Genomic DNA, 22,391 nt, shown 5'->3' on the forward strand with positions numbered 1-22,391 from the left:
CAGAGACTTGCTGGCTCTATTATGTGTTTGATTCCCCAAAAGAATCAAAGCCCGGAGTAGTGTGGAATGCATTCTTTCCTATAGGTATAGCTAAGCACCTATATATATGTGGCTTGAGTACTAATGCAGACTTTATCCTTTTCATTAAGGAACAGCGGTAGCCTATAATTATGTGAAGGCCAAAAGAGTAATAGCCCATTCAGTGCACTTCAAGAAGAGAATTTAACCCTAGCCCTATCCATTTGCATGTGTTTCTGGAGGGAAGCAGGCATTTTTCCTTTAAGGAAATTTTGGCTTTTGGACTGGATACAATCTAAAACTCTTACTTTCTGGAAATACTGCTTAGAGTTTATACTTTAGATTGCTTTATACTGTGGTCATCCTCACCCCTTCTTCTACCTTCCCATAACTGAAGAGACCTCACCTTGATTGTGTTGTCTCGAAGGCCGCTTACTATCTTCTGATCATCATACTGTAAACAATAAACTCCTTTGCTTGTTTCACTTCGGCAGTGGATTCTCTGTAAGCTATGTCTTCCACATCTCCAATTAGATTCTATTGTCTGAGAAGAAGGAATGGTAAAGAAGCAATAATTAGGAAAGGACTAGAACTAAGCTCTTATCTGACTTTCATGGCAACCAATGACAAATGCTTTACTCTACTGGATATATAAAACTTAAGGCATTTTTTTTAAAAAGCCACTATTTAACACTGTAAAACATTTTTCCATGTGCAAAGTAATTAAAGATTTATTTCCTAGAACTCTCCTGTATATAACTCGTTGAACTAAATAATAAACCTGCTAGAAAGAGACTGTTCACCAACAGAGAGCAAGCTATGAACCACATGAGGTTACCTACTCAGTGCTCATCTTTCATTTGTGGTGGCCATTTCTACCAGTGAACTTCCACAGAGGCTCAATTCAGAAGATATTTGAATAATGGCTTATAAGTGCAACTTTAGCAGTTTCACTGCTGTTATCGTATTCTCTCATCTATTTATCTATCAGTAAACAATTTTTAAAAGCTTTAGATTTTTTTTGCCTGGGAATTTACTATATTTTACCTATCCTACTCACTTGTAAAGAAATTGATTTTTAACCCACACAATAAACCCTAATGGGTTTGCTGTAACAATGATGTTACTGAAGAATGTTGATGATTCTCTAGTATTTGGCAAATACCCAAATATACATAGATTCTTACCTCAATATCTTGTATGATTTTAGGATAAAGTGCTCTATAAAAAGAGTTGGGAGGAGCATTCCCATCAGGAGGTTTGTTTTTGAATAAATACTGTCCCCTAAAAAACAACAAATATTTCCCAATAAAAATCATAATATTATACATTTACAAGGAACTTCCTATTTCTTCAAAGTGTTTTCACAGTTACCATTCCATATAATCTCCATAACCAGCCTGGAGAGGTGTGAAGTTAAGCTCGATTTCAGGAGTCCATGTCAAGGAGGAACTTTCTGGGCTCAAAGGAACTCTGCCAACATTGATTTGCTTTTGGCTAAAACATGATGATTTCTAGTACAGAACATCAGAGTGTCAGGCCTTCAGGAATATTATGTCAATAGAAAAATGGAGTGCACATAGTCAGAATTCATCTATTGACTATCATACCTCTGTATAGACAGATTCATTGGCCTTATCTTTTGAAAATTTTGTTAGTGATGATAACTACCAGCTTTGAACTAGGCACATGCCCCAAAGACTTTTTTTTCACTGAGTAAAGCTGTGCCAGTGTCAGTGGAGCCTAGCATTGTGGGCAGCAGGAATGGCTCTGTCACAGAGATCACTTTTTCTAGTCCCAGTTATATGGGGTAAGGTGTGTTGGCGGCTCAGGCACCCAGGCTGCTGGTGATCAGTGTAGCTATGCTTTAAAAGGAGCAATTTAGACAGAAAACAAAGGGACCACAGGAGTGTCCAGCAGCAATTATGAAAGCAGATTAAAAAAAAAAGAAATGCCTAAGAGCACTGTGCTGTCCAGCCTAAGGCACAAAATTGACTTTCACAGGTGTGTTCCTGGCTATGTACATACATACATGGATTTTATTGCCTTTCCTTGATTCCAGTGAGCAACATTTGTTAGCATCTCCTTCCTTATGACAGCACATCTCTGGAATACTCATATCCCAAGCTAGATCTTCGCTACAAAAAAAAAATCAGTAAATGGCAATCACTTCCTGCTGGGTAAAAAATTTAATTCCTCATCCTGAAGTTAAGAACCCACCAAACATGGTGTGCAAGCTAGTAAACCCCACTATGGGTGTACTAACTGCTGTTCTCATTGGCACTGTGCCTTGCAAAGTGGAGATAGGCAGAAATGCCTCTGAGTGTAATCCTGGCACCAGAGAAATCATGTTTTCTCTGGGCCAGTCATCCACTCCTCCCTCTTTAGCTCCATTACAGAATAATTAATTGTTCAGTGTCTCTAGGAGCACTTCTCCCCTGCCCTCTTCCTATTATACACCTTGAAAATTAGTTGAGAAAATTTCCTATCAGGAAGGTAGCTGGCTCTGACTTCTGTGTTGATACAAAAAGGGTAATCTGCAACAGAGAAGCTAAAATAATAGTTTTTTTAAAAAAGGGACTAATAGGAACAAGAAAAATGATACATCAACATAAAGAAAAGGGCAAACAAGACACATTATGAAATAATTTGGGCTTCAAGATACACTTCTCTGAACAATATTATTCTATAAACACATTGCAGGCAAACAGATTTTGAATGAAGAGGTTCTAATCTGGTTAATAGGGAATTCCCTGGCGGTCCAGTGGTTAGGACCCGGCACTTCCACTGCTGGGGGCCCGAGTTCAACCCCTAGTGGGAGAACTAAGATCACGCAAGCCACACAGCTCAGCAAAGAAAAAAAAAAAAAATCTGGTCAATAATTACAATTTAATAGTTTCAACGTCAACATCCTTTAATGAGGTAAGAATCACTACATTCACTTGGCAGATGAAGAAATCAAATGTCAGGGAGGTTAAGCAACTTGCCCAAGGTCACACAGCTAGTGAGGAGACCTGGGATTTGAATCTAAGTCTGACTTCAGAGGCCACATTCTTAATTACTTTATATCTCTGGTGGGTTTTTTTGTTTGTTTTTTAAATTTTTATTTATTTATTTATTTATTTATTCATTCATTCATTCATTCATTTATGGCTGCGTTGGGTCTTCGCTGCTGTGGGTGAGCTTTCTCTAGTTGCAGCGAGTGGGGGCTAACTCTTTGTTGCAGTTTGCGGGCTTCTCGTTGTGGTGGTTTCTCTAGTTGCAGAGCACAGGCTCTAGGCGTGCGGGCTTCAGTAGTTGTGGCACGTGGGCTCAGTAGTCGTGGCTCACAGGCTTAGCTGCTCCACAGCATTGGGATCTTCCCGGACCAGAGCTCGAACCTACGTCCCCTGCATTGGCAGGCGGATTCTTAACCACTGCGCCACCAGGGAAGCCCTAACTACTTTACTGTCTCTCAATGCCCACCATTTCTCAGAGATTCCTGCCCTCCTTTTAATCTCTGGCAATCGTATACAGGCACCCCATGATTTTCTTCATATGCAATGAAACTATACCCTAAGGAAAAAGAAATCATACAAACCTCTGATCTCATTTTCTACCCCACAGTATTTATCACACCTTGCTAAAGTATTTGAATTTCTTTGAATCAAAGGTGCTACAAAAAAGGGTGGCTAAGTGTTGAAAACTGGTTTCTCAGTCTATATTTATTTTGTAAGTCAAAACCTTTTATGATGGAAGCTCTTTGACAACAGGGACCACTTCTATTGAAATGTCTAGTACTTTTGAGAGTGTGAGGACATGATAAATGCTAAATATTAAATTCAGAATGTTATCATAAAATGTGATCTGCTGATTAAGAAAATGGACTTTTCCCAAGTGGTCTTTTATTATACTTTTAAGAGTTACCATTACTGAGCAGAGAGAATATTCAGTATTATTCAAGAGAGAAAGTAAGAGTTCATGTCCTAGGAGCAGACTGTCAAATTCATCTAGATATAAAATACAACAGTAGAGTGGAAATTAAACCCAAAGCTTTTTTAGAAAACTGTATTTATTTATTTTTGGTTGGAAGAAATGGAAGAAACTTTCAAAGACAGTATTTGGGGAAAGGTAGTATAACAGACTTTATTGACAAAGGAGGCTTGGTTAAGACAACTTGCAAGAAAAAAATGAAAAAGTGATCATAGATTAATTTTTTTTTTAAGTGGGGAAGGACAACTAACACAGGAAGAAAGGCAACATGTAAAAATAAGCAGCCACAGAATGTGAAGGGGATACTGGAGGCGATCTTCATGGGGTGAACAAATATTTGAAATTTCATGGGTCTATATCAAGCTGATAAATATGGCCAAAGACAAAGGAATACAGTCAGAACTCTGAAGGATACTCAAAAGAGCAGGAATGGGTTTCTATGGTTGAAGAGACAGAAGGAAGAGTGGTAACTGGTGCTGAATCCTGAATTATTTCTCAGCTAAACCTTCACACACCCTTTTAAAAGGCCCAAAAGCCGTCTGTTCAATGATCTACTTGGTTTTTTCTTCTGTGTAACTAACATAATAGATCTTTAGTGCCAACCCTAAGCAAAACTGTGGAGCCTACATTTATCTTTGGCATTTTCACACGTATGTGTCAAGATCTGTCCATCTACTTCTTGTTCTCCCTGCCTTCAAAAAAAGACTTTGTAAAGTCTCAAGGTATGATAAAGGCTAATTGTCATTTACAGTCCAAATGGGAACAAAGTACATTTTAACAGGGAAGAAAACCTTTATAGCTATGGGAATAAGTCTCTACAACTGAAATTTCAGGTCAGGACTTATCTGGAGGGGAGTTTCTTTTCATTTTTTTTTTTTCCCTCGAGGGGTGGAGGAATATTCCTACCTGCCCTAAAATTTTCCCATGTAAGCAACTGCCTCCTCTATTTCTAAGGCTCATCCTGGCATGCTTAGCAAAATGATGGACTTTGAATGCCATACAACTATATACTTTTTTGCTTTTTTATACAATATAAAGAGTTTATTTCCAAATTATGAAATAAGTTATGAAATATAAGATTTCTAGTTTTCTATATAGTGAAATAAGTGAGAATAAAGAAAACATATTTGGGAAGGAGAAACAATAACTTTCACTTATGCAATTTTTATATAGCCAAAAACTGCCTGGCATTTGCTTCCTAATTTAATTGAATTTGGGAGAAATTTTAAAGTCTTCCTAATAGCCAGAATGACAGAAATCTCTTGAAGCACTTGGTATAATATTTAGAGGTCATTATGTTTATTATGCTTTAATGAATTTCAAAGATGCAAAAAAAGTAAGGGAGCTGACTATATTTTTATGAAAATTGCTAAGAAAAGCTGATCCTCCATTCTTAACTGTTCTGTATCTCTTTATGATCCACGATAAACAATTCATAAAATTAATTGCTCAGGATATCACTGAGCATACATATGCCTGCTGGTGCATATCTACCAACTAAAGCATTTAATACGTCACCTTTATTTTATTTATGAAATATTCACACCCAACTTTCTTACAGTGACATTATAGAGACATCCTCCAAGAGAAAATTATATATAGAAGACATCTTCCAGAAGTTCTAATGAAATGCTACCATTACATTAAGAGAACAACAAAATTGGTGACTATCTCTTGGGCTGCTAACTATATAATGCCTTAAGGGATTCAGGATTAAGCAGTAAAATCTTGAGAAAATATAAGAGTCTTAAAAAGAAACAATGATTTATACTAAATTCCAATCTTCCCTCTTTCTGATGGCTTGAGTTCTTATTCTAGTTGGGCATAAAAATAATTTTGATTACAAAGATGATAAAACACCACAGGCAAGGGCTGAAGGCAAGAAATCTGAAAAAGAAAATAATTATTTGTTCTGGATTATTTTAGGGGAAAGCTAGATCTGATGGCTTCTGTGTGATTCAAAGCCATCTACTTGCCTTATAAATTGCCCATCAGCCCTTTTTCAGGATACCAATCTCTGCCCAGAGAACAGAACGCTTCAAATAGAATGGCTGGCCAGTTTTTTATGATTTTTTGCAAAGCAGTATTAACACATTATTATGTCACTTATGAGTGACTGGTCAGAAGAAAAACTGTCAAGTACATGAACAACTATTTAACATTTTTTGCTATAAAACAGCAAAATCATTGTATCAAAAGATAAGTGGTCTCATGGCTCCCAATAATACTGTATTCCAGAGACTGAAAGGCCAGGTCCTGAAGCTCTGTAATAGTAAGAACGTTAAAAGCCTCACCACCCTCTTCGTTCTGCCAGGCCTCTCCACAGAGAATCTGTCCTGACCATTCTCTCAATGAGCTTCTTCCATAACATGCCATCAGATGTCACTCGGTACCATTCCTTGCACACAAGTTCAGCAGCACATAGCGATTTGGCATCCAGGTATGACAGAATGTTCTCAGCGATGTGATCTAAACCCCGAGCTTTCGGTGGGGGGAGGAGGCAAAGAAAAAGAACATAGATAGTGGTGAATGATTTTTTAAAAAAGGTCCTTTAAATCAGAACAGCATTTATTCTGCTGTGAAGGCACATTACTGTCCCTAGTGTGGTCCAGTTTCTTTTTCAAACAGACTGGGGTTAAAATGAGTGTCAATAATTTTTCTATAACGTTACAGAAATGAACAGTATTTTCCATCTTCCTTTAGATAAGGAAGTGAAAACTAACAACCAGCAAACCCCCCAAGACATTAAAAATAAAAAGGATTCCAGGAAACAATTCACATCTATCTATATGGATTTCGGCACTAGGGGATGTTCTATGGATGGCATCTCAAACTCTGTGGTTCAGACCCCCCACACCCCAATTCTCTATATTAGGTCCATTTCTCATTCTGTTTCTACTACTGCTGCAGTTCCTAAGCTGTTCAGTAAAAGAAATATCCTTTAAATGTAATGGGGGAGAGGCACTAAGTCAGAATGTTCTGGATTATAGAATTCTGGGCATGCAGAAAGGAGAGAAGAAGGAAATACAGATTGGTACAGAAACATCCCAAGAGGAATGACCGAGAGGTATGTTTAAGTTCAAGTATGAGTTTAATTTTAGATGTTTAAAAAATATATTTGAGAACAGTTGCTGCTATAAAGCCTAAATGACAGCTGGCCAAAAATGGAAAAAAAAATCCCAGACCAATAGATAACTTATAATTTCAGAGACTATTTTTGTAGGATATACAGAGAAAAACAGTGGAAGTAGATCTTGGACTGTGTTAACTGGGTGGGCTTCTCAATTACAATTCTCTACTACCCAAATCTGTACTGGGGCCTCAGAGGAACAAATCCTATAAAATAGGATATATGGGGGCTTCCCTGGTGGCGCAGTGGTTCAGAGTCTGCCTGCCGATGCAGGGGACGCGGGTTCGTGCCCCGGCCCGGGAAGATCCCGCATGCCGTGGAGCGGCTGGGCCCGTGAGCCATGGCCGCTGAGCCTGCGCGTCCGGAGCCTGTGCTCCGCAACGGGAGAGGCCGCAACAGTGGGAGGCCCGCGTACCGCAAAAAATATATAGGATATTCGCACTAACTTTTGGCTGCTGTTCTAATTCACAAGTGAGACAAAAACATTCAAAGTTATTTCTCTTTACAGGTTACATATCAGAGGTTCGCTAAAGACTTAAATAGTGCAGAAAGATTCCTTCATACTCTGATTCCCTTAGGCACAAACTTAACAAACAGGAGAGGGAATACCACATTTCATTTTGTGTCTTTCCCCTGAAGCATACAAAGACACATTTGGATGCCATTAGCAAAAATCCAAATGTGCTTAAACATTATTTTAATTATAAAAATTGTATGGATATCAGTCACATTTTTCAGCAGATTTGGAAAAGAAAGCATTAAATGGATCTTGTTTGGCTGGCATCACATGTTCATATTTAAGCACAAGCAGATGGAGGCATTCATCACCTAATTTTTATTAAAAAAACATGACTATAAGCCAATTAAAGATATAATAATTAGTTCGTCATACAAAATACAGTAATGGCACAATTTCTGCATCTTTATACTGAAACTTTCTACACCATCAGAAGTTCCCAAAATGCATTCCTGTTTTTAATGGCTGGCATGAAATTGCTCCTGATCTTTCACTATGTCCCTATAATAAGTCTTTGGAAGTAATTTCACCTAACACTCCAAACAAACCCATTACATTAATGGATTACAGGCATTTTTTGAAGTAGTCTGGTTTACTAAATGTAGCCAGATGGTGTAGGTTCATAAGTTAAAGTGGCCATAAAGCATTAGACTGATGATTTAGTGTCTTATGAAGTGGTCAGCAGATATACATCAGAGATTGGTATTAGGCAAAGGATACACAAGTCTAATCATCTCCTGTTCAATTCTTAGTGGTATATGCTTGAGATCGTAACATGTCTCAGTGATTGGGAAGAGCACAGTAATGAGGTACACACAGACTGTTCGCACAAAGAAAACTGTTTGCCTATGGCTAAAATAAAATCCAATGAGTGAAGAAGGGGCAGAAATCTATTCTACTTAACAAAAGATACAGGAACAAATTCAGCTTGAAAATGGTTATTTCTAAGATATAAATAGGCATTTCTTTTATTTTAAAGGGCAATTTAAATTCCAATTTTGGAAAAACAAATTTTTAAAAAGATATAATTGGCAAAGGTTAAGCAGAGTGGTAATATGCAGTTTGGGGGGAAGGTATAAGTTGGTATATTTTTCTTAGAGGATAGTTTGGCATATGTATTAGAAGCCTTAAAAAATGTTCGTAATTCATTAATATAGAAATCCCACTTCTGGTATTTTTTTCCCTAGGATGCCCAAAAGATGAATAAGAATGTCCACCACAGCATAGTTTATAATGGAAAAAACATTTTAAACTACCTAAATGTTCAATAAAGGGTTTAAATAATATATGCTTCAATCACCATAAATAATACAAATACTATAAAAAATTATTTTTTAAAAGAACCAACACTTAGAAAAACACATTAAGAGAATACAGTAAGAAAAATTGTTACAAACACTTATGAGGGAAATATACACACCTAGGAAAAATATTAATAGCATATTAGTAGTTCTCTCTGAATGGTAGGGTTCTGGTAAATTTTATTTTTATATTTTAAACTGTTTTGAATTTTCTAAATTTCCCATAAGTGCTATAGGAAACAACTGAAAAAAAAATAAAAACAAGATAAGCTATTTTAGAGATTCACTCACTTTTGTACTATTTTTCTTTTAGAATAAGCTATTAACACAGGTGAGAAACTTGTATTTTCCTGAGACATCATTTCCCCCAAATACTGATGCCTACATAGTAACCTAAATCACCATCAAGCATTCAGTGAAACAACCACAGCACTCTCCTAAGTATTTTAAGTGTGTGTGTGTATATGTGTGTCTGTGTGTGTATGTACAAATATATATATATATATATTTAAAAATATATAGTTTATAATAGTTATTTAGTTCCTGAGCAGTGAGATTGTAAACCCTGGCACTTACATATTTAATATCGCAACAAGGCTCCTCAGATACCCTTCTTTCTAAAATATTCAATTAAAAATTTTCTTATTCATTCCTATAATGTAAATATTCGGTTGATAAATTCACATAGAAATCCAAATTCAAATACATTAGTTAATATACCTTAAAACTAAGACACATTATAAAAGACACATCTCAAACCAGACAACACCTCAGAAAAGATTTTATTTAAACCTACGTTTGAGTAAAAATAGGGTGAATAGAGACAGGGAGAAGAGAGGGGAAAGAGGAGTCTCTATTATTTATAGAGTTTGATTTTCTGTATTTATATCCCAAGGAGGTACAATTAAAATGCTCAGTTTGTAAAAATCAAGCCAACAAAGATTTTTTAAAATAGAGAGATATAGAGCTGTAGATTTAGTATGATTACCATTGTAACATATCTTCCAGGCAAATTAATGGCTTACAAACATCTGTAGACATACCTGGCAGAGCAGTTATGAAATCCCTCTGCAACATAGGTTTAAGATACGAGTTTATGTGCCCATGTTGGTAATGACACATTTGGGATATAAGATGTTCCACAAATTCCACTTGATCGGACTCTGACCACTGCTCAAAATATTTGACACACAGTTCCTTTTCCTTCTCATAGCTTGCCGAGAGTTTCCGTTGCTTGGGCACAATCATACTGGAAGTGCCATTGGCAAGTTTTGTCTGTAGAAGAGGTGAATTGAAAGAAACATGTAAGTATTGAAAATAAGAGAAATTATATAATTTTCCAGTCTGGCATGCTATGTTATGTATGTCTATATGATGGAGCTCACTCTGTTACTCTATTAGTAATTGGATGTTTGCAAACAGCAGTTATATGGAAAAAGCCACAGAAATACCACAGCAAGTTGGTAAATCACGAATACTGCTGGATGACAAGGTATCCATTTCCAAAAGTTCGTAGGAAAGCATTATTTGGAGATACACAGATGAAAACCGATGAAAGCATGTTATTACTAGCAAGCAAAAAAGCTAATTTGCTTTTTCTTGTATACACCAGTTACTGGGCATTTATACAATTACTTACTCACAACTTATTTATTTATATTTTTTGCGGTACGCGGGCCTCTCACCACTGTGGCCTCTCCCGTCGCGGAGCACAGGCTCCGGACGTGCAGGCCCAGCGGCCATGGCTCACGGGCCCAGCCGCTCCGCGGCATGCGGGATCCTCCCAGACCGGGGCACGAGCCCGCGTCCCCTGCATTGGCAGGCGGACTTCCCAACTACTGCGCCACCAGGGAAGCCCACAACTTATTTTTTAATAGTCAAGTAAGAAATCCTCCATGCAAAGAAAAGCCAATGAATAATTTGAGACCCTGCTACCTTTGGAGATAAAGTTTAAATAACATCAATGCTCAATATACCCTTTTCCTCCCCCCAACCACCCCCAAATCCTATCTCTGCTGTCATCAAAATTATATGCCATAAAGTCCTCTATATTAATTGATTCATTCAATAAATATTAATTGAGCATCTATAATGTGCCAAACACTGTCCTAGGTGCTAGGAATACAGCATTGAACAAAAATAATACAGTCTCTACCATCAGTAACTTACATTGCAGTAGGTACAGCAAGCTAAAAACGTTACCATACAAACAGAAAATATAATGTAGATAGTATTTTGAAGAAAAATAAAGCAGGATAAAGGGATAGAAAAATTAATATATGCTATTGTGACGGGCAAAAATCTAAGATGGTCCCCCAAGAAATTCTTGACCCCTGGTGTACAAGCATCTCTCTCAGTTATTCAAACAAACACGTAGGTACTGCCGTGACTTAATTAAGGTCCTAAATCAGGACCATAAGATAGGGAGATTAGGGGGCTTCCCTGGTGGCGCAGTGATTGAGAGTCCGCCTGCTGATGCAGGGGACACAGGTTCGTGCCCCGGTCCGGGAAGATCCCACATGCCTCGGAGCGGCTGGGCCTGTGAGCCATGGCCGCTGGGCCTGTGCGTCTGGAGCCTGTGCTCCGCAACGGGAGAGACCACAACAGTGAGAGGCCCATGTATCGCAAAAAAAAAAAAAAAAAAAAAAAAGATAGGGAGATTACTCCAGTGGGTGTGACCGAATGACATGAGCCCTTTAAAAGCAGAGAGTTTTCCCCAATTGGTTGCAGAAGAGAAGGGGATCACCTGACTAGGAATTTGGTCATCCTTAGGAGCTGAGAGCAGCTCCCAGCAGACAGCCAGTAAGGAAATGAGGACCTCAATCCTACAAAGGCAAGGAGCTGAATTTGCCAGCAACAACAACAATGAGCTGAGAAGATTTTTCCCCAGATGAGAATTCAGCCCAGCCGACACCTTGATTTCAGCTTTGTGATACTTTGAGGAGAGGACCCAGTCATGCTGTATCAGACTTCCGACCTAGACAACAGTGAGCAAATGAATGGGTGTTATTTTAACTTGCTAAGTTTGTAGTAATTTGTTATGTAGCAATTAATAAACAACCTAACAATTATTTAAGTCTAAGGGGTCAGAGATAGTTTCCCTAAAGATATGACATTTGAACTGACACATGAAGGAAACGAGGGAACTAGACATTTTGTTACACGGGGGAAGAATGGTCTAGGCAATGGGCATTTTGAGAGCAAAGGTCCTGGGTGGTAGTCTAAATGGCATGTTCAAGGAACAACAGGAGGGCCCAGGGTGGCTAGAACCAAGTGAGCAAAGCAAGAAGAAATACAGTTGAAGAAGTAGTCCAAGCCCGATGATCCAGGTCATTTGGGTGGTAGTAGCTATCTCCAAAGATGGCCCCAAACAATTCCATCCCTCCCTGAACATGAATTATGTTCCTCCCATCAAGAAGTAGTTTGTCCTAGCCTTTGAATCTGGCCTTTGACTAACAGAATGTGGAGAAAGTGACATTCTGGGACTTCTGAGTCCAGGCAACTTTTGCTTACTCCATCTTAGAACCTTGAGCTACCATGTAAGAAATTCAGAGTACCCTGCTGGAGAGGGAAGTCTGGAGGATGAGAAGCTATGCAGAGAGAGGTCACATGGAGAAGCACATAGCCTGAGCATGACAATCTGAGACCTTATAAAGGATCACTGCTATGTGGAGAACAGGCTGCAGGGGACACGAATGGAAATTAGGAGACTAATTAACAGATTACTTCACAGTAGTCCATGGAAGAGACAACAATCTTTTGGACTAGTAAGGTAGTTACAGACGTGGTGAGAAATAATTGGGATTCAACATACACTTTGAAGGCAGAGCCAACTGAATTAGCTGATAGGCTGAATGTGGAGTATGAGGGGGGAAAAGGAGACAAGGACCATACTCAAGTCTGAAGCTGGGGAACACTAGGGTAAGATTCAGAAATTAACTGAAATTTTTGCTACTCTAAAAGTTGATTTTCTTTAGAGGATAACCACAACATGGTAGGTACAACTAGGTACTTGTACTTTTTTTTTTTTTGGCTGCATCAGGTCTTAGTTGTGGCATGCAGGATCTTTCGTTGCAGCGTGTGAGCTTAGTTGCCCCGTGGCATGTGGGATCTTAGATCCCCAACCAGGGACTGAACCCGCGTCCCCTGCATTGTACTTTTCAAAGTAACTTGATGGATCTTTGGCATATATGACTGAGGCAAACCCAGTGTGGCAAGGAGAGCCATGCTACTGTGGAGTTCATACCTGCCTAGACATACTGAATGTGCCATAAAACTGTATCAAATTTGGATAATCAACTTCTGCTATTAAAGGCACAGACTTGCCTTAATTTCTAAAGGTTAACTCCTACCTGTAGGCCTCTTTACAAATGATTCTAGATACACAGCTGAAAGTATATTTCCGCGAATGGCATTAGCCATTCTCCTTTTTTAATTAAATAAAAAATTTTATTTATTTTTGGCTGCGTTGGGTCTTCACTGTTGCGCACGGGCTTTTCTCTAGTTGCGGCGAGCGGGGGCTACTCTTTTTTTTTTTTTTTTTTTTTTTGCGGTAGGCGGGCCTCTCACTGTTGTGGCCTCTCCCCTTGCAGAGCACAGGCTCCGGATGCGCAGGCTCAGCAGCCATGGCTCACGGGCCCAGCCGCTCTGCGGCATGTGGGATCTTCCCAGACCGGGGCACGAACCCGTGTCCCCTGCATCGGCAGGCGGACTCTCAACCACTGCGCCACCAGGGAAGCCCTAGGGGCTACTCTTTATTGTGGTGCACCGGCTTCTCATCGTGGTGGCTTCTCTTGTTGCGGAACACAGGCTCTAGGTGCAAGGGCTTCAGTAGTTGTGGCACGCGGGCTCAGCGGCTGTGGCTTGCGGGCTCTAGAGTGCAGGCTCAGTAGTTGCAGTGCATGGGCTTAGTTGCTCCGCAGCATGTGGGATCTTCCCAGACCAGGGATTGAGCCACTGTCCCCTGCACTGGCGCACTGGCAGGCAGATTCTTAACCACTGCACCACCAGGGAAATCCCAAGCCATTCTATTTACATAGGAGTGGACACCATAAACAGCAAACCTTGGTGTACACAGAGTTGGATGTTTTTTAGCATAAATGCCATGGTTGTCTATAAGACCAAAAATGATTAATAAGAACCTTGTTGGACATGGGCCTTGGGGGACTTCCAGGCTGTTTTATGTAGGTTATTTGTTTGTATCTCAGAAAATGAAAACTTGTGAAATATGGAGTAAGATTTTGAGAGCTAATAAATAGGTGGGTTTACAAGCTTGACCAAACGCCACTTCTGATCCCAACATCCAAAACCTCTCACTCCATCGTCTTTTATATATTTGTCTTTTATCTTTTAAAAGGTGGAAACGGACTGGAGTTGGATGCCACCAGAGTATTGTATTCTGGCTAAAGACCAGAAACGCCAGTAACACAAAACAATAATCAGCAAAGTAATGAAATTATTCTGTTTATACTTTAAATGAACCAGATGTTTCTATAAAAATGGGATCAGCGGCTATCAGACCATTAACAGATAAAAATGCCTAAGGATTTCACATATTGATTATCCCACTGCAGGAGCTAAAGTTCAGTCAAGACTTTGTCATACTTTCAATGATCCAGTCATAAATGGGACCTAAAACACTGGCTATTAGAAATTAAGTATAACCTGAGAGTTCATGTGTTTGCCAACTGTCTGCTGGTACTACATTCTAGTCACCACCCCTCAAAACAGAGTATTTCCTTGTAGGTAGAAAGACATACACCTCAGATCCATCATCACTTTACATGAGTACTCTTCATCACTACACCATACTGCATTGTTTTAAGAGCGTTGGCCCTACAGTAGAAAGACCTGGTTTTAAATTTTAACTCCTCAATTTAGCAGATGTATGACATGGAATAAATAACTTGATTTTTTTTGAGTCTCTGTTCCCCTTGTCTGTAAAATGGGGCTAATTATAGAATCTATTACATTGGGTTTTTGTGAAGATCAAAGAAAATAATCTAAGAAAAGCCATGCTTAATTGGCTCACCACCTGGCATACAGTAAAGTGCTCAGTAAATCAACAGTAAATGATTTATGACACTGCTGGAGCTAGGCCTTCTCTCTCTTTTTAAACACATCCTTCTTTCTCATTATGTAATATATTTTTTCTATTTTAATTTTCATTGAAGTATAATATACGTAAAAGTACATAATCTTAAGTGTACAGCTTGATGAATTTCCACAAGGTAAACATACTATGTAACTAGCACCCAGGTGAAGAAACAGATTATCACAAGCCGCACAAGCCCTGCCTTGTGCTCCCTTTTTCAAGTCACTAGCACCCCTAAGGGTAACCACTATACTCATTTCACTTTTTTTTAACATCTTTATTGGAGTATAATTACTTTACAGTGAGTGGTGTGTTAGTTTCTGCTTTATAACAAAGTGAATCAGCTATACATATACATATATCCCCATATCTCCTCCCTCTTGTGACTCCCTCCCACTTTCCCTATCCCACCCCTCTAGGTGGTCACAAAGAACTGAGTTGATCTCCCTGTGCTATGCGGCTGCTTCCCACTAGCTATCTATTTTACATTTGGTAGTGTATATATGTCCATGCCACTCTCTCACTTCGTCCCAGCTTACCCTTCCCCCTCACCGTGTCCCCAAGTCAATTCTCTACGTCTGCATCTTTATTCCTGTCCTGCCCCCAGGTTCTTCAGAACACTTTTTAAAAAAAAATTCCATATACATGTGTTAGCATATGGTATTTTTCTCTTTCTGACTTATTTCACTCTGTATGACAGACACTAGGTCCATCCCCCTCACTACAAATAACTCAATTTCGTTTCTTTTTATGGCTGAGTAATAGTCCATTGCATATATGTGCCACATCTTCTTTATCCATTCATCTGTTGAAGGACACTTAGGTTGCTTCCATGTCCTGGCTACTGTAAATAGAGCTGCAGTGAACATTGTGGAACATGGCTCTTTTTGAATTACAGTTTTCTCAGGGTACATGCCCAGTACTGGGGTTGCTGGGTCATATATGGCAGTTATACTTTTAGTTTTTTAAGGAACCTCCATACTGTTCTCCACAGTGGCTGTATCAATTTACATTCCCACCAGCAGTGCAAGAGGGTTCCCTTTTCTCCACACGCTCTCCAGCATTTATTGTTTGTAGACTTTTTGATGATGGCCATTCTGACTGGTGTGAGGTGATACCTCATGGTAGTTTTGATTTGCATTTCTCTAATGATTAGTGATATTGAGCATTCTTTCATGTGTTTGTTGGCAATCTGTATATCTTCTTTGGAGAAATGTCTATTTAGGTCTTCTGCCCATTTTTGGATTGGGTTGTTTGTTTTTTGCTACTGAGCTGCATGAGCTGCTTGTAAATTTTGGAGATTAATCCTTTGTCAGTTGCTTCATTTGCAAATATTTTCTCCCATTCTGAGGGTTGTCTTTTCGTCTTATGGTTTCCTTTGCTGTGCAAAAGCTTTTAAGTTTCATTAGGTCCCTTTTGTTTATTTTTGTTTCTATTTCCATTTCTCTAGGAGGTGGGTCAAAAAGGATCTTGCTGTGATTTATTCCACAGAGTGTTCTGCCTATGTTTTCCTCTAAGAGTTTTACAGATTCTGGCCTTACATTTAGGTCTTTAATCCATTTTGAGTTTATTTTTCTGTATGGTGTTAGAAAGTGTTCTAATTTCATTCTTTTACATGTAGCTGTCCAGTTTTCCCAGCACCACTTATTGAAGAGGCTGTCTTTTCTCCATTGTATATTCTTGCCTCCTTTATCAAAAATAAGGTGACCATATGTGTGTAGGTTTATCTCTGGGCTTTCTATCCTGTTCCATTGATCTATATGTCTGTTTTTGTGCCAGTACCATACTGTCTTGATTACCGTAGCTTTGTAGTGCAGTCTGAAGTCTGGGAGCCTGATCCCTCCAGGTCTGCTTTTCTTTCTCAAGATTGCTTTGGCTATTCAGGGTCTTTTGTGTTTCCATAAAAATTGTGAGATTTTTTTGTTCTAGTTCTGTGAAAAATGCCATTGGTAGTTTGATACAGATTGCATTGAATCTGTAGATTGCTTTGGGTAGTACAGTCATTTTCACAATGTTGATTCTTCCAATCCAAGAACATGGTATATCTCTCCATCTGTTTGTATCATCTTTAATTTCTTTCATCAGTGTCTTATAGTTTTCTGCATACAGGTCTTTTGTCTCCTTAGGTAGGTTTATACCTAGGTATTTTATTCTTTTTGTTGCAATGGTGAATGGGATTGTTTCCTTAATCTCTCTTTCAGATTTTTCATCATTAGTGTATAGGAATGCAAAAGATTTCTGTGCGTTAATTTTGTATCCTGCTACTTTACGAAATTCATTGATTAGCTCTAGTAGTTTTCTGGTAGCATCTTTAGGATTCTCTATGTATAGTATCATGTCATCTGCAAACAGTGACAGCTTTACTTCTTCTTCTCCAATTTGGATTCTTTTTATTTCTTTTCCTTCTCTGATTGCTGTGGCTAAAACTTCCAAAACTATGTTGAATAACAGTGGTGAGCGTGGACAACCTTGTCTTGTTCCTGATCTTAGAGGAAATGCTTTCAGTTTTTCACCATTGAGAATGATGTTGGCTGTGGGTTTGTCATACATGGCCTTTATTATGTTGAGGTAAGTTCCCTCTGTGCCCACTTCCTGGAGAGTTTTTTTTATCATAAATGGGTGTTGAATTTTGTCAAAAGCTTTTTCTGCATCTATTGAGATGATCATACGGCTTTTTTCCTTCAATTTGTTAATATGGTTTATCACATTGATTGATATGTGTATATTGAAGAATCCTTGCATTCCTGAGATAAACCCCACTTGATCATGGTGTATGATCCTTTTAATGTGCTGCTGGATTCTCCTTGCTAGTTTTTTTTTTTTTTTTTGTGGTACACAGGCCTCTCACTGTTGTGGCCTCTCCCATTGCGGAGCACAGGCTCTGGACGCGCAGGCTCAGCGGCCATGGCTCACAGGCCCAGCCGCTCTGCGGCATGTGGGATCTTCCCGGACCGGGGCACGAACCCATGTCCCCTGCATTGGCAGACAGACCCTCAACCACTGTGCCACCAGGGTAGCCCTCTTTGCTACTATTTTGTTGAGGATTTTTGCATCTATGTTCATCAGTGATATTGGCCTGTAGTTTTCTTTCTTTGTGACATGTTTGTCTGGTTTTAGTATCAGGGTGATGGTGGCCTTGTAGAATGAGTTTGGGAGTGTTCCTCCCTCTGCTATATTTTGGAAGAGTTTGAGAAGGATAGGTGTTAGCTCTTCTCTAAATGTTTGAGAGAATTTGCCTGTGAAGCCATCTGGTCCTGGGCTTTTGTTTGTTGGAAGATTTTTAAACACAGTCTCAATTTCAGTGCTTGTGATTTGGTCTGTTTATATTTTCTATTTCTTCCTGGTTCAGTCTCGGAAGGTTGTGCTCTTCTAAGACTTTGTCCATTTCTTCCAGGTTGTCCATTTTATTGGCATATAGTTGCTTGTAGTAATCTCTCATGATCCTTTGTATTTCTGCAGTGTCAGTTGTTACTTCTCCTTTTTCATTTCTAATTCTATTGATTTGAGTCTTCTCCCTGTTTTCTTGATGAGTCTGGCTAATGGTTTATCAATTCTGTTTATCTTCTCAAAGAACCAGCTTTTAGTTTTATTGATATTTGCTATTGTTCCCTTCATTTCTTTTTCATCTATTTCTGATCCGATCTTCATGATTTCTTTTCTTCTGCTAACTTGGGTTTTTTTTTGTTCTTCTTTCTCTAATTGCTTTAGGTGTAAGGTTAGGTTGTTTATTTGAGATGTTTCTTGTTTCTTGAGGTAGGATTGTATTGCTATAAACTTCCCTCTTAGAACTGCTTTTGCTGCATCCCATAGGTTTTGGGTCGTCGCATTTTCATTCTCATTAGTTTCTAGGCATTTTTTGATTTCCTCTTTGATTTCTTCAGTGATCTCTTGATTATATAGTAGTGTATTGTATCCATGTGTTTGTATCTTTTCTTGTAATTGATATCTAGTCTCATAGCACTGAGGTCAGAAAAGATACTTGATATGATTTCAATTTTCTTAAATTTACCAAGGCTTGATTTGTCACCCAAGATATGATCTATCCTGGAGAATGTTCCATGAGCACTTGAGAAGAAAATGTAATCTGTTGTTTTTGGATGGAATGTCCTATAAATATCAGTTAAGTCCATCTTGTTTAATGTATCATTTAAACCTTGTGTTTCCTTATTTATTTTCATTTTGGATGATCTGTCCATTTGTGAAAGTGGGGTGTTAATGTCCCCTACTATGACCGTGTTACTGTCAATTTCCCCTTTTATGGCTGTTAGCATTATTTGCCTTATGTATTGAGGTGCTCCTATGTTGGGTGCATAAATACTTACAATTGTTATATCTTTTTCTTGGATTGATCCCTTGATCATTATGTAGCAGCCTTCTTTGTCTCCTGTAATAGTCTTTATTTTAAAATCTATTTTGTCTCATATGAGAACTGTTATTCCATCTTTCTTTTGATTTCCATTTGCATGGAATATCTTTTTCCATCCCCTCACTTTCAGTCAGTATGTGTCCCTAGGTCTGAAGTGGGTGTCTTGTAGACAGTATATATACAGGTCTTGTTTTTGTATCCATTCAGCCAGTCTACGTCTTTTGGTTGGAGCATTTAATCCATTTACATTTAAGGTAGTTATCGATATGTATGTTCCTATTACCATTTTCCTTGTTTTGGGTTTGTTATTGTAGGTCTTCTCCTTTTCTTGTGTTTCCTGCCTAGAGAAGTTCCTTTAGCATTTGTTGTAAAGCTGGTTTGGTGCTGCTGAATTCTCTTAGCTTTTGCTTGTCTGTAAAGGTTTTAATTTCTCCGTCAAATCTGAATGAGAGCCTTGCTGGGTAGAGTAATCTTGGTTGTAGGTTTTTCCCTTTCATCACTTTAAATATGTCCTGCCACTCCCTTCTGGCTTGCAGAGTTTCTGCTGAAAGATTATCTGTTAACCTTACGGGGATTCCCTTGTATGTTATTTGTTGTTTTTCCCTTGCTGCTTTTAATATTTTTTCTTTGTATTTAATTTTTGATAGTTTGATTAATATGTGTCTTGGCATGTTTCTCCTTGGATTTATCCTGTATGGGACTCTCTGCGCTTCCTGGACTTGATTATTTCCTTTCCCATATTAGGGAAGTTTTCAACTATAATCTCTTCAAATATTTTTTCATTCCCTTTTTCTCTTCTTCTTCTGGGACCCCTATAATTCGAATGTTGGTGCATTTAATGTCCCAGAGGTCTCTGAGACTGTCCTCAGTTCTTTTCATTCTTTTTTCTTTATTCTGCTCTGTGGTAGTTATTTCCACTATTTTATCTTCCAGGTCACTTATCCATTCTTCTGCCTCAGTTATTCTGCTATTGATTCCTTCTAGAGAATTTTAAATGTCATTTATTGTGTTGTTCATCAGTGTTTGTTTGCTCTTTAGTTCTTCTAGGTCCTTGTTAAACGTTTCTTGTATTTTCTCCATTCTATTTCCAAGATTTTGGATCATCTTTACTATCATTACTCTGAATTCTTTTTCAGGTAGACTGCCTATTTCCTCTTCATTTGTTTGGTCTGGTGGGTTTTTACCTTGCTCCTTCATCTGCTGTGTGTTTCTCTGTGTTCTCTTTTTGCTTAACTTACTGTGTTTGGGGTCTCCTTTTTGCTGGCTGCAGGTTTGTAGTTCCCGTTGTTTTTGGTGCCTGCCCCCAGTGGCTAACGTTGGTTCAGTGGGTTGTGTAGGCTTCCTGGTGGAGGGGACTAATGCCTCTGTTCTGGTGGATGAGGCTGGATCTTGTCTTTTTTGGTAGGCAGGACCGCCTCTGGTGGTGTGTTTTGGGGTGTCTATGACTTTATTATGATTTCAGGCAGCCTGTCTGCTAATGGGTGGGGTTGTGTTCCTGTCTTACTAGTTGTTTGGCATAGGGTGTCCAGCACTGTAGCTTGCTGATCGTTGAGCGGAGCTGGGTCTTAGCGTTGAGATGGAGATCTCTGGGAGAGCTTTCGCCGTTTGATATTACATGGAGCTGGGAGGTCTCTGATGGACCAATGTCCTGAACTCGGATCTTCCAACTCAGAGGCACAGGCCTGACACCTGGCTGGAGCACCAAGACCCTGTCAGCCATACGGCTCAGAAGAAAAGGGAGAGAAGAAGAAAGAAAGAAAAAAATAAAGTAAAATAAAACAAAGTTATTACAATAAAAAATAAAAATAATCATTAAAAATAAAAAGTAAGGGCTTCCCTGGTGGCGCAGTGGTTGAGAGTCCGCCTGCCGATGCAGGGGACACGGGTTCGTGCCCCTATCCCGGAAGATCCCACATGCCGCGCAGCGGCTGGGCCCGCGAGCCATGGCCGCGGAGCCTGTGTGTCCGGAGCCTGTGCTCCGCAACGGGAGAGGCCACAGCAGTGAGAGGCCCGCGTACAGAAAAAAATAAAAAAAAAAATAAATAAAAAAAAAAAATAAAAAGTAATAAGAAAAGAAAGAAAGAAGAGAGCAAACCAAAAAAAAAAAAAATCCACCAATGATAACCAGCCCTAAAAACTGTACTAAAGGGGCTTCCCTGGTAGCGCAGTGGTTGAGAGTCCGCCTGCCGATGCAGGGGACACGGGTTCGTGTCCCGGTCCGGGAAGATCCCACATGCCGTGGAGCGGCTGGGCCTGTGAGCCATGGCCGCTGAGCCTGCGCGTCCGGAGCCTGTGCTCCACAATGGGAGAGGCCACAACAGTGAGAGGCCCACATACCGCAAAAAACAAAAACAAAAACAAAAACAAAAAACTGTACTAAAAAAACCCAAACAAACAAACAAAAAAAACAGACAGAACCCTAGGACAAATGATAAAAGCAAAGCTATACAGACAAAATCACACAAAGAAGCATACACATACACACTCACAAAAAGAGAAAAAGGAAGAAAAGATATATATCTTTTGGGAAGGCTGAGGTCTTCTGCCAGGGTTCAGTAGGTGTTCTGTAGGAGTTGTTCCACATGTAGATGTATTTCTAACGTATTTGTGGGGAAGAAGGTGATCTCTATGTCTTACTCCTCTGCCATCTTGAAGGTCTCTTCATTTCATTTTTTAAAATATGTATTTTTAAAAAAACTGCCTATTCAGGCTTCCCTGGTGGCGGAGTGGTTGAGAATCTGCCTGCCGATGCAGGGGACACGGGTTCATGACCCGGTCCGGGAAGATCCCACATGCCGTGGAGCGGCTAGGCCCGTGAGCCATGGCCGCTGAGCCTGCGCGTCCAGAGCCTGTGCTCTGCAATGGGAGAGGCCGCAACAGTGAGAGGCCCGCGTACTGCAAAACAAACAAACAAACAAAAAAAACTGCCTATACAATTTACAGTAGCATTAAAAAAATGTAATACGTAGGAATAAGTTTAACAACATATGTGT

At 39.3% G+C, this 22,391-nt stretch overlaps 1 protein-coding gene across 11 annotated transcripts in view; it reads right to left on the reverse strand.

Annotated features, from left to right (window-relative positions):
* BTRC (beta-transducin repeat containing E3 ubiquitin protein ligase) overlaps window positions 1-22,391 on the reverse strand; it is a 191,760-nt gene that overhangs the window by 19,225 nt on the left and 150,144 nt on the right. For all 11 annotated transcript variants that reach the window (XM_081222494.1, XM_081222503.1, XM_081222502.1 and 8 more), the window contains 4 exons: window positions 9,982-10,213; window positions 6,285-6,471; window positions 1,206-1,302; window positions 425-562 (listed from right to left, as the gene is read on the reverse strand). In XM_081222494.1, the coding sequence (XP_081078620.1) occupies window positions 425-562; window positions 1,206-1,302; window positions 6,285-6,471; window positions 9,982-10,213 (654 nt within the window). The remainder of the gene's footprint in view (window positions 1-424; window positions 563-1,205; window positions 1,303-6,284; window positions 6,472-9,981; window positions 10,214-22,391) is intronic.

The sequence above is a fragment of the Mesoplodon bidens genome (genome assembly GCF_964165515.1).
Source record: "Mesoplodon bidens genome assembly, chromosome: 1".
NCBI classification, from domain to species: Eukaryota; Metazoa; Chordata; class Mammalia; order Artiodactyla; family Ziphiidae; genus Mesoplodon; species Mesoplodon bidens.